We start from the raw sequence: 13957 nt of genomic DNA, 5'->3' as shown, positions 1-13957 counted from the left end.
TGGCCACGGAGGCCAGTTGTCTCACCCACATGCTCTGGCCTCGGTGTTCTCACCTGTGAAATGGCCCTAGCGGTCCACGCCACAGGGTGGCGGCCCCCAGAGCAGCTGGGCGGCCTGGAGGCAGGAACCCTTTAACAACCTCCCTGGAGCCCAGCGCCAGGCGGGGTCGTGACTCCCCAGCCTGCACCCAGAGGCTGCTGCCAGCTCTGGTCTCAGGGACACACCCAGGGGGCTCCCGGGAGCAGCAGGCTGGGGTGCGGGCTCTCCCGGGGCTGCTACGGGGGTCTGCTCAGCTGGGGGAAGACAGCGACCGCACTGTGCCGAGCGCGTCCATCCCCGCACCTGATTCCGCAGAAGGGAGCTCGGGGGCTGGCGGGGAAGGAGCCGGCGGAGGCCACACGGAAGCTGGGGGTGGGGCTCAAGCCCAGTGGCTGGCGCTGAAGCACAGTCCCTTGGTTACGAGGTGCCACCCCAGTCAGCCCGGCGGGGAGGGGGGGGCGGGAGGGCTGCCCGTGTTCAGAAACCCCAACGAGCAGCAGATCTCCTGGCAAGCTTGACCCTCCTTCAGAGGCCAAGACCAAGTGCTGACCCACCTGACCCTCCAAGGTCAGGGGGGTAAGGAGGGGGCAGCATCCCGAGGACAGGGCGCCCGCTCCCCCGCCAGCAGGCCCAGTTGGCCGGGCCCCCGGCTCTGGCTTTCAGGGGAGTCTGCTTACTGGCTTTGCCCTCGGCCCCAGGCAGACCCCATCTCTCCCACCCACTGCGAGCTCACCTTAGAGCCCCCGCCTGGGAAGGGGGGCCGCGTCCACCGACAGGGGCTCCTCGTCAGGGCAGTAGGGGCCTTGGGAACTCCACCCACCACCTAGAAAGGGAGCCCGCCTGCCTCCACCTGCCTGAGCCCTCCGCGCGCAGCCCTGGAGACCCACTCACAAGCAGCATCTGACGGCGACCCCACCCCCGGGGGGGCTCCAGCCACGGGGGCCGGGATGGGGGGCGGCGCAGGCAGCGGTCCACAGCGCCCCCCCTGGGCCAGGGAAGGAGGGAGGGTTGGCCCAAAGCGCCAACCGTGCAGCAAGACAACGTGAAACCAGAAAACTCTTTATTGAAAGGTACAAAAGCGTCACGCGGAGAGGTACAGCAATAAATTAGGTGTGGCCGGGAGGGGACGCGCGGGCGCGGGCCGCACGCCACACCACAGGGCCACGACACAGGGGCTCTTCTCAATAATTTATACCATGATGAAAGCAGCACAAAAATAAATATTGAAATGAAACTGCTGAGAGGCCAGAGGTGCGGGAAACAGGAGCGGGGCTAGGCAGGGCCCTGTCGCCCGGGGGAGCGAACCGGAAGCACGGGGGACGGGAAACCAGCCCCCCCGGCCAGGGGGCTGGGCCTGTTTTCTTAAATTAAAACATCCATATATTAAAACTGTGACAATGAAATTTCAACGCTCTGAGAGGAGGGGGAGGGATCACGCTGGTCTCCCAGGCCTGGTCCCGGGGAGTGGCGGCTGCGGGATCGGGTGCTCGGAGAGCCCGGGCCGCCCGCCCTCCCCGCGGGGCACCCGGCCGGGGCGCGGCCCAAGGGCAGCGGTGGGCGGCGAGCGCGGCCAGCTTAAGAAGCCAGGCGCGGGCGGTGGCCCCGCTCCCACCCACACTCCCAGGCAGCTCTGCCCTAGAGAGGCTTACAGTATCAAATAGGAAGAAAAGGTATGAAAATCTGTACGATAAAATGTATATAATTTTATATATATATATACTTCTCTCTCTTTTAAATATCCCCGTGGTCCTTACTGACATCCAATGTGGATTACCTACCATGGCTATGGTATCAACAGCTTCTTTACACACCGGCCGTGGCTCCGGAAGGACCCAGACGCCCCAGACCCCGCGCCCTCTCCCAGGACAGGGGCGCGCTTTCTGGCTGTAGCCCTTGGGGCCCTCCCCTCCCCCCACTCCTCCCGGGACGGGACGGCTGGCACCCTGCGCGGAGGCAAGCCAAGAGGAAACCACGAGCTGGGGCCCAGGGCTTCTGGCCTGTGGTGGGCTCGGGGCTCGCCGCCCACCCCTCGGCCCCGGCATCTTCCCAGGTGGGGCAGGAAGGGGCGGCCCCTGCCTAGCCACGCGGGAAGCCCCGCAGCGGCTCTCTGGGAAAGGACACCCCAGCAAAGGCCCCCCAGTCATCAGTGGCTCCGAGTGCCAGAAAGGAAGAGCGGGTGGAGGGTCCAGGCGATGATTAAGCACCAAGGTTGCAGAGTCCCCGTGTCCTCTGCCGACACACCGTCCGAGCACTCCCGGCAGCTGGTCCTTGCCACCTTTCCAGCCCAGCGCCGCCCCCGTCGTCACCTCCCCCCACCGTCCACACTCCTCTTTCTCCAACCCCACCCTCCTCCCTGCTCTCACCTCCTCCAGCAGCAGGACCCACGGGCAGGACCACGGGCGCCGCTGCCCAGCTCCGTGGCCCGTGCCTGAGGCTGCCGCCGCCGCCTTCACACCTGTTCCACACGGAACACAGGGCTCCGCCTCCCCGGCCAGGCGGCTGCTGCTCCGCGATGGGGACCTGCCCTAGGTCACCCAACACAGAGGGGAAAGCCCAAGGCTCACGCGAGCCCCATTAACGAGCCACTCCCCAAGGTCCCCAGCGCTACTGGCACGCTGACGGGAGGACGGGTACACGTGCACATGCGCTTGCACGCACTCGTGTGTACAGGCTCGCACACGCTCTCATGCACATGCAGCCCTTCCTCCACCCGCTCACGGGGCACAGGATCCCGGGTGTTCGGACCCCTTGGGGCACGGTTCCTCCTGGGGCACCCAGGGCGGTGAGGGGGTCCTGCACCGGCCGGGGGGCCGAGCGGGGGACGGACGCGCTGCTCATGGGAGGGGCGGAAGACGTCTGGGCCGCGAACCTCCCAAGGACCTTCCCTCCACACATCCCAACTCCCCCAGTGCAAGACAGAGCCCTGGAAACGGCCCTGAGCGAGGCAGCAGGGCCCGGGGGAAGGCGGGCCGCGTGGGCGCGTGCGTGTGCAGAGCAGGTGGCACTCGGGCCCCCGGGAACCTACTCTTTTCCAGCCCCGGCCCGAGCCCGGCACAGGTCCGCGATCTGACTCCGGCGTGAAGGGGTCCGCTCCCCGTGGGGCCCTCGACCAGCACCCCGCGCCCCCCGCCGGGCACTAGGAGGCGGCCGAGAAGGGCACGGAGGCGGAGGCGAGCTCGGCGGACTTGACGATGGTGATGACGCTGGTGGTGGCCACCCTGGTGGGCGTGACGGGGCCGCGGGCCACGGTGCGGGCGAAGGTCTGCAGGGCCTCGTACTTGGAGCGCAGGGCGTCCAGCTCGAGCCTCATGCTGCTGTTCTCGCGGGCCAGCTTCTCCACCTCCCGCTGCAGCTCCAGCCGCTGGCGCTCCAGCTCCTCCTTCTGGGTCACGCGCTTGATGCGGCAGCTGGCCGCGTAGCCGCGGTTCTTGAGCGTGCGGCGCCGCTGCTTCAGGCGGACCACCTCCTCCTTGGTGAGGCCGCGCAGATGCTGGTTCAGCTCCCGCACCGACATGGACACCAGCTCATCGTCGCCGAGCACCGGGGCGTTCTCGCCCGCCTCCTTCTTGACCTGTGGGGCCGCAGCTCGTGGTCGGGGCGGGGACCGGAACACATGCCACGGGCGCCAGGGCTCGGCCCCTTTCCCCTCTGCGCCCCAGGCCGGCCCGGCCTCCACCCCGGAACGGGGACGGGCGCCGTGGTGTCGCCCGGCATCGTGCACGCGGTACGGGGCAGGGTGTCCCCTGAGGGATGCTGTCGGCCATGCCCGGCCGAGAGCCGGTCGCCCTCTGTCGCCCAAACCCCACGAGGCCGCGGCCCGGCTGTGCTGCCCCGGGACTCTCCAGTGCCTGGTGCGGGGCTGGCGGCAACCCCTCCCTCTGCACCCCTCAGGCCCGTTAGGTCCCGCCAAGGCCGGTGGGACAAGGCTACGTGGACCCAGCGGGACCCCAGGAGGCGCCTGGAAGGGCACAGCCCACAGACGCACAGAGAGCTAACTCCGGCCAGACCCAGCTCTGCTCCTAAGCAGGGAAACGGCCAGCCCCAGGGAGGCAGCGCCTGGCGCGGACCCACGGCACCAGGCTCAGAGCTGCAGCACCCGCTCACGGGCACCCCACCAGGGGCTCTGCGGAACCAGACGCCACCCTGCCCACGTCCGGGGCTGGGCTGACAAGTACGTCTTGGCCGGCAGGCACCCACCCCTCCACCCCCAGGCGCCAGGGCCGGCGTCTCCCGAAGCCACAGCCCGCGACTCTAGCATCACTTCTCCCAAAGGTACTTCCTCCAGCCCACGGCCCCTCCCCACGCCCGGTGACAGGCTTCCTTCCTCAACTCTAGGGCGGTCCTGGGACAGGGGCTTCGGGGGCCGGGAGGGACCTTCCCGGGCCTGTGCCCATCCCACCCCCTTACCTTCAACGCCTTGTTCGCTTTGGGATTAGTCGTCATAACCTGGGTACAGTCACCCGGACAGAACCGCTTGGAAATGGTAACTGAAAATCACAGAGCACAGAAGCGAGTGTGATGAGTTCCTGACTGGGCACAGGTGACCCAAAGCAGGGACGACCCCCTGCAGGGATGCCCCGAGGAGGCTCAGCTCCCCGCTCTGCACTGTCCAGTCACAGCACCCTGCAAGCAGGGGCATCCTGGGGGTCCTGAGCCACTGCCCAGGGGGCCCGGAGGGACACCTGCCCACACCCCCAACTCCAGCAGCGGCCCGAGAGCGGCCTGCGTGCACTTTGTCTGGGGCCTGGCAGCCACGGCTGTCCCACACTGCCCCCGCCCACTGGGCCCGGGCCATGAGCGCCAGCGCCGCGGGCTGGCACCGGGCAGAAGCAGCGGCCGCTTCCTGCTCTGCCTCCGGCCCCAAGCTAGACGTCTGCACCTGTGGCAGGACGCCATGTTCAGGGGTCCAAGTGCGCCGTAGCAAAGCCCCCTCCCCAAAGGCCACACCTAGCCCCTGTGAATCGCCACTGGCCCCAGGGACAGCCCCTGCCCTGGCAAGACCCCATCACTCTGGGCCCCCCTGGCCCCCCGAGAGGCCAGGTGGGGAGCCCCTGGCTTGCTGAGCTCACCGTAATTACGGGTTGGGGGGAGCCCCGTGCCCGCCCTGGCCAGGCCCCACCCTCCCCAACAGACCTACCTCCGCCAAGGGCACTGCAGCTGTGACATCACCACCTTCACCTAGGCTGCCCCACAGCCATGACCTGAGGCCCAGAGCGTGGGCGGGGGCTCCCTACGCCAGCCAGCCTGCGACCAGGGACCTCCAGAGCTCACTGACCGTCTGGCGGGAGCCGTCTCTGCCGCCCGCCAGCCCCGGCCGCCCGCCCCGCCCTTCTCGTTTTCGCGTCTGCATTGTGTCACACATTCTAATCATTCATGAAAAAGCCAGCCAAAGCATCCCAAGCATGATTCCCCTCTGATAGTTGCCATGGCGACCTTGGGAAGTAGCCAACCCCCCATGGTCGTCATGGAAACAGAGAAGCCCACAGCAACAATGGCTTGGGGCAGGCCGAGCAGACAGCGCAGGTTGTGGGGCAGCAAGCAGGCCCCTCGTGCCTGCGGCTGGGGGAGGCATGCGGAGGACCGGCCCGACTCGCTGGTGCGCCGTGTCTCCAGCTTACAGGGTCGGGGTCTGCCCCCCGAGTTCCGAACGCCGGATGAGGTGAACTGAGCAGAGAGAACGGCAGAGAAACACCCAAGGAGGGTCTTGGGGCCAGAGATGGAGCCACAGCAAAGCCTCCATCTCAAGGTGAGGGAGACCTGGGGACGGCCTTCTCCCGCAGCCCTGAGACCCTCGCTGTAGCACTGCCTGGACCCTCCTCCCATCCACCCTGCCTCCGCGGCCCGCCACCCTTCACCACCAGAGGGTCTCAGCACCCAGGTCTCTGGACCCCTGGTCGGCCCCGGCAGCATAGCCACTCTCCCGGGCGCTGGTGCGGGAGAGCAGGACGGCAGCAGGGCCAGTGTGGCCTCCGGGGGGAGCCGTGCCCCTCTGTTCTCCTCGCAGCTACATGTGTGCTCGAGACAGACATGCAGCCGCTCCTGGGGCAATCCTAGTAGGGAAGTAAGAGCTGCTTCCTGACTGTGGCTTGACCCCTGGCATCTGGGGGGACCCAAGAGTGCCCCACGGGCTGCCCCTCCCTCCGGTGCAGGGGTCAACGCTGGGCTGGAGAAGCCACTAGGAGGGCTGGTGGGCCAGGCGGCTGGGAGGCCATGAGAAACTTCTCCAGGACGAGCGGCTATCATTCCAGCTCGCTCTCAGCACGCCAGGGCATAGCTGGGCGGTGAGTCACCAGCTGTTTACAGAGCTGGGCTCACATTCCCACAGCCTGAGGCCCCGCCCACCCACCCGGACCAGCTCCCACCCGGTGGGAAAAGGAAGGGGGGGGCAGGGGGGGCTACGCTCGGACCCCGAGCAGACCCTCAGTAACGTACCGGCCTGGCCAGGACCCGGGCACCTTCAGGGCAGGGACGCCTCCCCTGGGGACCTGCCCACCGTGACATTGCCTGGTGGGTCGCCCATTCCCAGGATGTGCATAGGCCTGGGCCTCAGCACCCCGTGGGCTCGGCCCCCTGCCCTCTGCACAGGTCCCACGAGCGTTAGGCGCCCTTGTCCACCAGGTCAAGGTCGCCCAGGCAGACCCTCAGGCTACGTCCACCGGCTCTGAGCCCACCTCGTCCACCACCTGGGCTACTGGGGCCCAGGACCACGGGCGAGGAGCCCCGGCAGAGACGGGAGAGAGTGGTCCGGCTGGGGTCCCAGCCGGGGTCTGACCTCAGGGACCTTTCCTCAGTCCTCAGGCCTTCTGTGTCCAAGCAGACGGCGCGAATGTGTGCAAATATGGAGCCGAGGGGCTGGTCTCCCTCTGGGGGTGATGGAGCAGACCCCCTTCTCTCTGTGGGTCTCGATCGTCCCTTCTGAAAAACGAGGGGATCAGAACCAAGGGCCCCAGTGCCAAATGTCCTCAGCTGGGCCACGCAGGTGACGCCGTGAGAGACACTCCGGCCGAGGGCCGCGCTCTCAACCCCCCGGGCTGCAGGGCCTGTACCAGCACCCCGGCCCTGCGGAAAGGTGGCAAGTCCGGGGCGGGAGCAGACACCGACCGCCCTGCTCAGCATCATGACCCCCACTGCCTTGGCTTCCGCCCCCTCCTCAGGGACCTGCTCCTCCCGGCCCGGTGCCTGCCCAAGGGGCTCACACCAAAGTCAGGCCCAGGGGCAGAGGGCCCTTCCGCAGACTCGGCACAGGGACAGGAGCGGCACGGTTACTCGCCTCTCGCCCAACACCCAAAACACACAAAGTATCGACCTCACGTCACTTCTGACTTCAGAAAAACAACAGCTCGCTCTTGGAAAGAGGTTCGGAGAAGAGTTTTGTAGGTGTGAAGAAGAGTTTATAAAACACCTGATTTTGAAACAACTGCCCTAAAAGGGCATTTGTGAACCACGGAACATCAGGCAACCTCATGGGCCAGCAGAGCTCACACAGGACGAACTGCTTTCTGGGACTCGGCTGGAACCGGCTGGGGTGGGAGACAGCAGCTGGGCACGGGCAGGGGCGCCCAGCGCCGCCGCATCTGAGCCTGGTCACCCCACACGTCTTTTCAACAGCCCCGTACAAGGAAGGACGCCCGGGCACTGCCGCCAAGTAACAGAACCTGGCGACACACGTGCAGAGAGCCCTTAGGCTCGTCCTGGTGGGCTCACCCCAGAAGCTCGGTGGCCAGCGCTGGGCTGGGAGCCTGGATGGCGGGGCTGCCCTCCGCTCGCCCCCTCCCCAAGCCCTGAAGGAGCTGCTGGGCCAGACAGCGTGCAGCCAGCACTTCTACCCCAGAACACCTTCCAGGCGACCGTCAGCCTAACTAAGGCTGGTTTTCAACCCAAAGCCGGAAACTCCATTCTCACCTACAGCTGAACACGGAAGAAGGCTTCCTCTCCAGGAAAAGGGAACCCCAGCAGACTAGATGGAGGCAATTCAGGTGACCGCGTGGTCTGGAGGGCCTTCAGGGGCTGGGGCGTCCCTCCCCTTCCGGGCCCATTAGGAACAGGGCAGGGCAGGGCGGCCAGGTCTGACAGTTCAGGATTGCTCTTCCGGAAGGCAGGTGGGCCTGGGCCAGGACCACTTCTTACCTTCCCTCTCACAAACCCCTTCCTCAGTTGTGACCTAGCTCCTGAGGTGACTCATGGCCTGGCCGTCCCCCGTGTGCTCCGGCCCTCGAGGGGCTGGGCCGGGGTCCAGGGCCCGGGGGACATTTTCTCCATCAGGGGAGCCAGTGGCTGACAGGAGCACTGACCCACCCGAACAGCCCCGGGTTTGGATTACCTAGGAGCAAGGGAGGTTCTAGAGTTTCAGATTCGCGCCTAGACTGGACGACTAGCCCGCCTGCCCAGATCGTGAGCCTGCGCGTGAGAAGCCGCGTCTCTGATACCGAGCAGGGTGGGCCCTCGAAACACTGCTCCTGTGCGGCCCGTGCCTGTGCCCCTCAGCCCAAGACAAGCGGACGGAGCAGCCCTGCCATTCCCAGGCCTCGAGGGTGTCAGGTCAGAGGAGGGGGAGGAGGAGGGAGGGCAGGTTCCCACTCCCGCAGCCGAGAGCGGACCCCAAAGCCAGAAGCCACCGTGCGGCGGCGGCCCCCGCTCTGGCCGCACAGCGGGCACCCATCTCCCAAACAAGCACACATCGACTCATCCCACGAACGAACGAGCTGAAGACAGGTCCCAGGACCAGAAGGGCTCCCACCGCCCAGCCCCAGCTCCGCAAGACGGGGTGTGTGTCCTGCCGCACCTCTACGCGCACCCCACCAGCCCGGCCTGCACCCAGCCTCCAGGCTGGCCCTGGCTGGCCGCCCTCCGGCAAGACGTGACTGTCTGCCTGCCTCGGAGGACGTCTGGTCACCTTGCCTTTGCAGCCCAAGGAAGCTGTGTCATCCTGGCTACGTCCAGAGGTGACTCAGGCAGCTGCCGGGCTGACAGCAGGCGGACCGCCGCCCCGCACCCGCCACGCCCCGTGACCCTCTGCTCCTGCCACGGAGCTTCAGGCCAGGCCCTGATCCCCTCAAGCCCCCGGGGGGTCCCCTTCTGGCTTCTGCTCTCCCCCAGCCCAGCTGTGCCATGCAGGGCTCCAACCAGCCCAACCTCCAAGTCCAGCCAGGGATGCCTGCACGGGCCCTGGAGCTCACCCTCTCTCCACACCTGCCCTCCTCCTGGGTCTCCAGCTCAGGTGATGATGGCCCCCCAGGCCTCACCCCTCCTTCCATGCCCACCTGCTAGGCTCGGCCTGCATCACCCTGTAGACGCTCCGGCCCTACAGCACCGCCTGGGCCCAGGCCCCCTGCGTCTCGTCTGTATTCCTATCTCGGTCCCTCAAATGCAGCCCCTCCAAGCAGGCAGAGGGAGCCCCCCTGGTCAGAGTCCCTCCTGAGCCCGCCTCTCTCCTGACCACCTGTCACCATGCCAGCCCCCCCCAAATCTGTGCTGGGTACCCTCCCACTTCTGAGCCCCCTGCCCTCCCCTCCCCCAACCCTGGCATCACCAGAAAGACTCCCCTGCCTTCCCTGTGGTTAGGGGGGTGCCCCCTCCTGAGCACACGTCGACGGCTGAGCCCAAGACCTGGTCCTTGTGTCCAAGCCCTGCCTCCCTCGCTGGATGGAGAGCAGCGGACCCTCCTACCTACCTGCTCCCCCCACTCCTGGCAGGTGAGAGGTCTGCTGCATAAGCAAGTGTGTGAGCACTGCGCTGAAGGGAGGGGGCCTGGGGCGGCTTCCACCCCGTCTCCTCTCTGCCCCCTGGCCCAGGGCACCCAGACAGGCAGCGCAGAAAGGCAGGCAGGTGCTGCACAGACCCCGGACACGGGACCCCGCCCCACAGGCCAGCGAGGAGGCTCGGGGCTCAGTTTCCTCACATAAAATGGAGTGTGTGTGTGTGTGTGTGTGTGTGTGTGTGTGTGTGGACTGAGACCACACAGGTTCATCTCTACCTGCTCTAGAATCCTACAATTTTAAGATGACACTTTCAATTTCCTGACACTGTAAGAAAGAGGAAACATGACGAGTCTGTGACTTATAAAAAGCAAAAGTAAACAGCGGAGCAATGCATCTTCCATTAGCAGAGAACAGGGGGCGGGGAGCAGAGGGGAGGGTGAGTCACTGTTTACTGCTCTGAGGAGCGGCCACACAGAGGACGCTCCCAGCTGGCCGGGGCTCCATTTCCCGTGTGGACTGGACCCGACATCCAGAAAGTCCGTCCAGAAACCTTTAGACTCGGGAACAGCCAGGACACGGGCAGGAATTCTAGGTTGCCCGAGATTGTAAACAAACTCCGCAGCGACGGCAGAGCCAGAGAGTGAAAGAATGCACCGCGGGGGACAAAGAATGGTCCGGAAAACGACCTGGCTCCGAGGCAGCCTCAGCTGCAGGGCTGGAAAAAGGGCTGGGACGCAGCAAGCCCCGGAGCCGACTTCCCCAGTAGCCTCGATTCAACTCCCATTTTTAGCAACCACCTTGAAAGTGAGCGATGCTGAACTTGGAAGCCAGCCCTTAAAGGCCAGCTATGCTCGAGCACAAGAGGCAAAGGCGCTCTGGGGAGAAGCCTCACTTGTGGTTCTGAGTTAATAAATGTTTTATTTTGGAAGAGCGAGACGTCTAGCTTTAAGTCATAAAAGCAGACACCCTCTACCGAGCTCAGACTCAAACATTCCTACTGGACCCAGGGAGAGAAGTTCTCCGAAAGGTGTCAACCATCCAGGATGCAACAAGCTGCAGGTGTGCCCCACCCACGGCACAGCCCACCTTCAGCTTCCCAGGCCCCCCCCCCCGCCCCGCTTAGACAAATGCTTTTTTAAAAAGCGCCATCCCCCTGAAGACATGAGTCTTCGAGACCGGGCTCCAGAGACAGCACACATGGCACACAGCCGTACTTCATTAAGACACCTGTGCAGCAACCGCTGTGCGGGAAAACCTCGCCAATGCCAATAAAGGGGCAAGGGGAGGGCAGCGGGGCCGCCAAGCCACACTGCGGGGGAGCCACTGATCTGTCACTATGGGCTGGGTGTGGGCACGCGAGTCGCGGGAGCTCCCCGAGTGAGGCCAGGCACCTGGCAAGGGGGTGATGAGTGCTGGTCAACTCTGAATGAACTGTTAGGGGAAGAGCTCCCTTCTGCCTGGGCTACCAGGGCCGTGGGGAAGGTAAACAAGAGCGTAATCATTAACACACGAAAGAGATCAGGGGACTTCCAGCAACCCGAACCGAGTGCTCCGGGAATGTGGGCAGAATGTGGGCAAGTGCCGCTTGGGTGAAGACTCCAGGACACGTGGCGCGTGAGGATACTACAACGGGAGACAGGAGACGGAGGGCAAAGCGATGTGCTTTTCCAACGCAGACCCGGGGCCATAGCCCAACACTTCCCTCCCTCCCGGGTTCCGGAGAAGGTGTGTGGAAGCAGGCAGACTACTGACACATCGCCTGTGTCCTGAACTCGGAAAAGGCACCGAAGGACCCGCATTTCCAGTGAGAAGGGATGGAGACACCCCATTCACAGAGGAGAAAAATGAGCCGCGAGCCATGGGGTTCGGGAAGTGACGCGTTCGCCGTCCCCCTCCCCACCCCAAGCTCCCACACCGAGGCCTCCCTCCGTGAGCCCCGGCAGGTCGGCTGCTCGGACCGCGACCCGGTCGGCGAGGCCCCTTCTCTTCGCCCTGGCCACCCTCGGCGCGGCGGGGACCCGGGCGCGGGCAGCGCAGGCCGGGCCTGAGCGCCGCCGGGGCGGGACCGCGCGGCCGAGGCGGGCAGCGCCCAGGTGCGCGAGGCCCGAGTCGCCCCGGTCGCCACGCGCTCCCCGGCACGTGGCCCCCGCTTCCCCCGGAGCTTATCTCCGGGGCCTGAGAGCAAAACAGGTGGGGCGAGCCGGGAGGGGGCACCGGGCCCGCCGGAACGCCGCGCTCCCCACTCGGCCCTCTCCCGGCCCGCCCTGCGCCCGCCGCCTCCGGACACGGGGTTGGGGTCCGGGGTCGGGGGCGCGCTCCCCTCCCCAGAAGGAAGGCCCCCAGCCCGCGCGGCGCGCTCGGGACGGGACACCTGACGGCAGGTGCGCCGGCCGGGTCGGAGTCCCAGGGTCCGGCCCAATTTGGTCACGGGTCTGAGGGGGCCGTGACTCAGCGGCTGGCGCCCCCCGCCCGGTCCCCCGGCCCCAGGCCCCTGGCCCAGCCCTGCCCGGCAGATCCTCACCTGGCGTCGCGCGGGGGGCGCGGGCGCGCGGCGGCTCCTCGCGGGCACGCGCTCTCCTCGCGCTCGCGCTCACTCTCGCGCTCCCCGTCGGCCACCGCCTCCGCCGCGCGCTCCGGCTCGGACTTCGCGAAGAACAACAAGTCCCCCCCGCCGCCCACCGCCCGCCGCCAGCCCGCCCGCCCGGCTCCCCAGCATCTGACACCGCTTCCGGGATCGGCGTCGGCGCGCGTCACGCCGCACCGCCCACCGCGCGCACCGCCCCCGCCCACCCGCCGCGCGCGCGCCAGCGCACCGCCCACCCGAGGCACCGCCCGCCGCCGCGCGCCGACGCCCCGCCCCAAGGTTCCTACCACCCAGAGGCTCCGCCCCCGCGCCCACCTGTGCAAGGCGGGCGGGCGGTACCTATGACCGCAGGTGCAGCGCGCGCTGCGTGGTGGCGGCCCCGGCGTGCCCTGCGCCCCACACGTGGCGGCAGTCGTCCCCACACGTCGAACCGAGCCGGGAGCACCCCCATTCTCCCTCGAGCTCGCCCTCTCTCAGCTCGGGGGAAGGGCAGGCTCCTGTTTGGACTCCACATTCGTATTCTCCAGTTGGCCTCCCCTAACCCTAACCCTGAACACCCCACCGCCCACCCCCGCGCATCCCTTAGCCTCACCAGGGCCCTCGGAGACCCCGCCCTCCCCAGGAGTGATCGCAGCGGAAGCCCGTGTCTGGGGACGGTCTAGTGGTCTTATCACAAGAGGAGATGGGTCCAGGGACACACACACCTCCCTGTCTGTGGGGTAGGCCGGCCCCACAAATGAGGAAAGGGCACCTGGCGTCCCCTCCTGATAGGCGCCCCTATCTTTCTTTTGATTTCCCGTCTTGACCAAGATGTGCGTAAAGAGAACTACTTCTCTTCTATTGGAAAGAGAACAACATAAAATGGTGATAAACGGCTTCAACCCATAACCTCTATGTCTAGGGGTCCAAGACCCTTGGAACAGTGCCCACCTAAGGCCCAGCTGATGGTTGCCATGGGAAAACAGACCCTGCAGGTTCTGCAAAGGCAGAACCAGGATGCTTCCCCGGCCTCAGGTCAGGGCCACCCCAGGAGAGGAGAGCCTCCGCGTGCTGCAGATGGAGGACAAAGCTGGGGAGGTGACCCGTCCAGTCACACGGCCTGGCCCACTACCCCCTCCCCAGCACTTGGATGGGAGGCCAAGCCCCTGGACGGTTTCTGGATCCTTCTCAGAAATAATAATGAGGCCACAAGTCTGAGTTCTGAGTAGAGAACAGGGAAAAATGCCAAGGCTCTGGGAGAGGGGGGCAGGCCTCCCACCATCTCAGGCTGCTCAGGGAACGGGAGAAAGTGCTGAGAGGTTTGCAGTCGGTACCACGGGTGGGCTTCCTTCTGAGTGACCTGCTCTGCTGGGGCGCCCTGGCCTCGTGGGGCAGCCAGGCCCACTGGAGTTTGCTGCCGGCCTCAACAGGAACAGCTACCAATAAACACAGCGGCAGCAGCAGCAGCCCATCTCTCCAGGATGTTTTCAGAGCCGGAATTTGAAAGGTGTTTCCCCTTCCCTTAGCCCACACCCTCTGTCCTCAGAGGCTGTTGCTTTGTGGCCCTCTCAGCAGGACACCGCAGTGAGTGATCAGTGTAACTGACTCTCTCCTCACTGTTCTCATTTCCCTAACTGGACCGCAGTCTCTTCATGTA

At 66.0% G+C, this 13957-nt stretch overlaps 1 protein-coding gene across 2 annotated transcripts; it reads right to left on the bottom strand.

The window, feature by feature from the left end:
• Positions 1 to 1082: 1082 nt before the first annotated feature.
• Positions 1083 to 12342, bottom strand: MAFK (MAF bZIP transcription factor K). 2 transcript variants are annotated; one of them, XM_082671249.1, is made up of 3 exons: positions 12259 to 12342; positions 4447 to 4526; positions 1083 to 3610 (listed from the first exon to the last, which is right to left on the bottom strand). In XM_082671249.1, the coding sequence occupies exons 2-3, from the start codon at positions 4480 to 4482 to the stop codon at positions 3176 to 3178; spliced, it is 471 nt and encodes a 156-aa protein (XP_082527375.1). In that variant the 5' UTR covers positions 4483 to 4526; positions 12259 to 12342; the 3' UTR covers positions 1083 to 3175. The 2 variants fall into 2 exon arrangements, with proteins under 2 accessions (XP_082527375.1, XP_082527376.1); XM_082671250.1 differs by lacking the exon at positions 12259 to 12342 and adding an exon at positions 5177 to 5268.
• Between the last annotated feature and the right edge of the window lie 1615 nt (positions 12343 to 13957).

The sequence above is a fragment of the Grampus griseus genome, assembly GCF_964374135.1.
Source record: "Grampus griseus genome assembly, chromosome: 14".
Lineage (NCBI taxonomy): Eukaryota > Metazoa > Chordata > Mammalia > Artiodactyla > Delphinidae > Grampus > Grampus griseus.
The sequence above is the reverse complement of the archived record's forward strand: the minus strand, read 5'-3'. Positions and strand labels throughout refer to the sequence as shown.

Coding starts and splice junctions, on each gene's coding strand:
- MAFK (XM_082671249.1), bottom strand. CDS start 4,482: ATGACGACTAATCCCAAAGCGAACAAGGCGTTGAAG. Junction 3,611..4,446: donor AAGCGAACAAGGCGTTGAAG/GTAAGGGGGTGG, acceptor GCGGCCCCACAG/GTCAAGAAGGAGGCGGGCGA.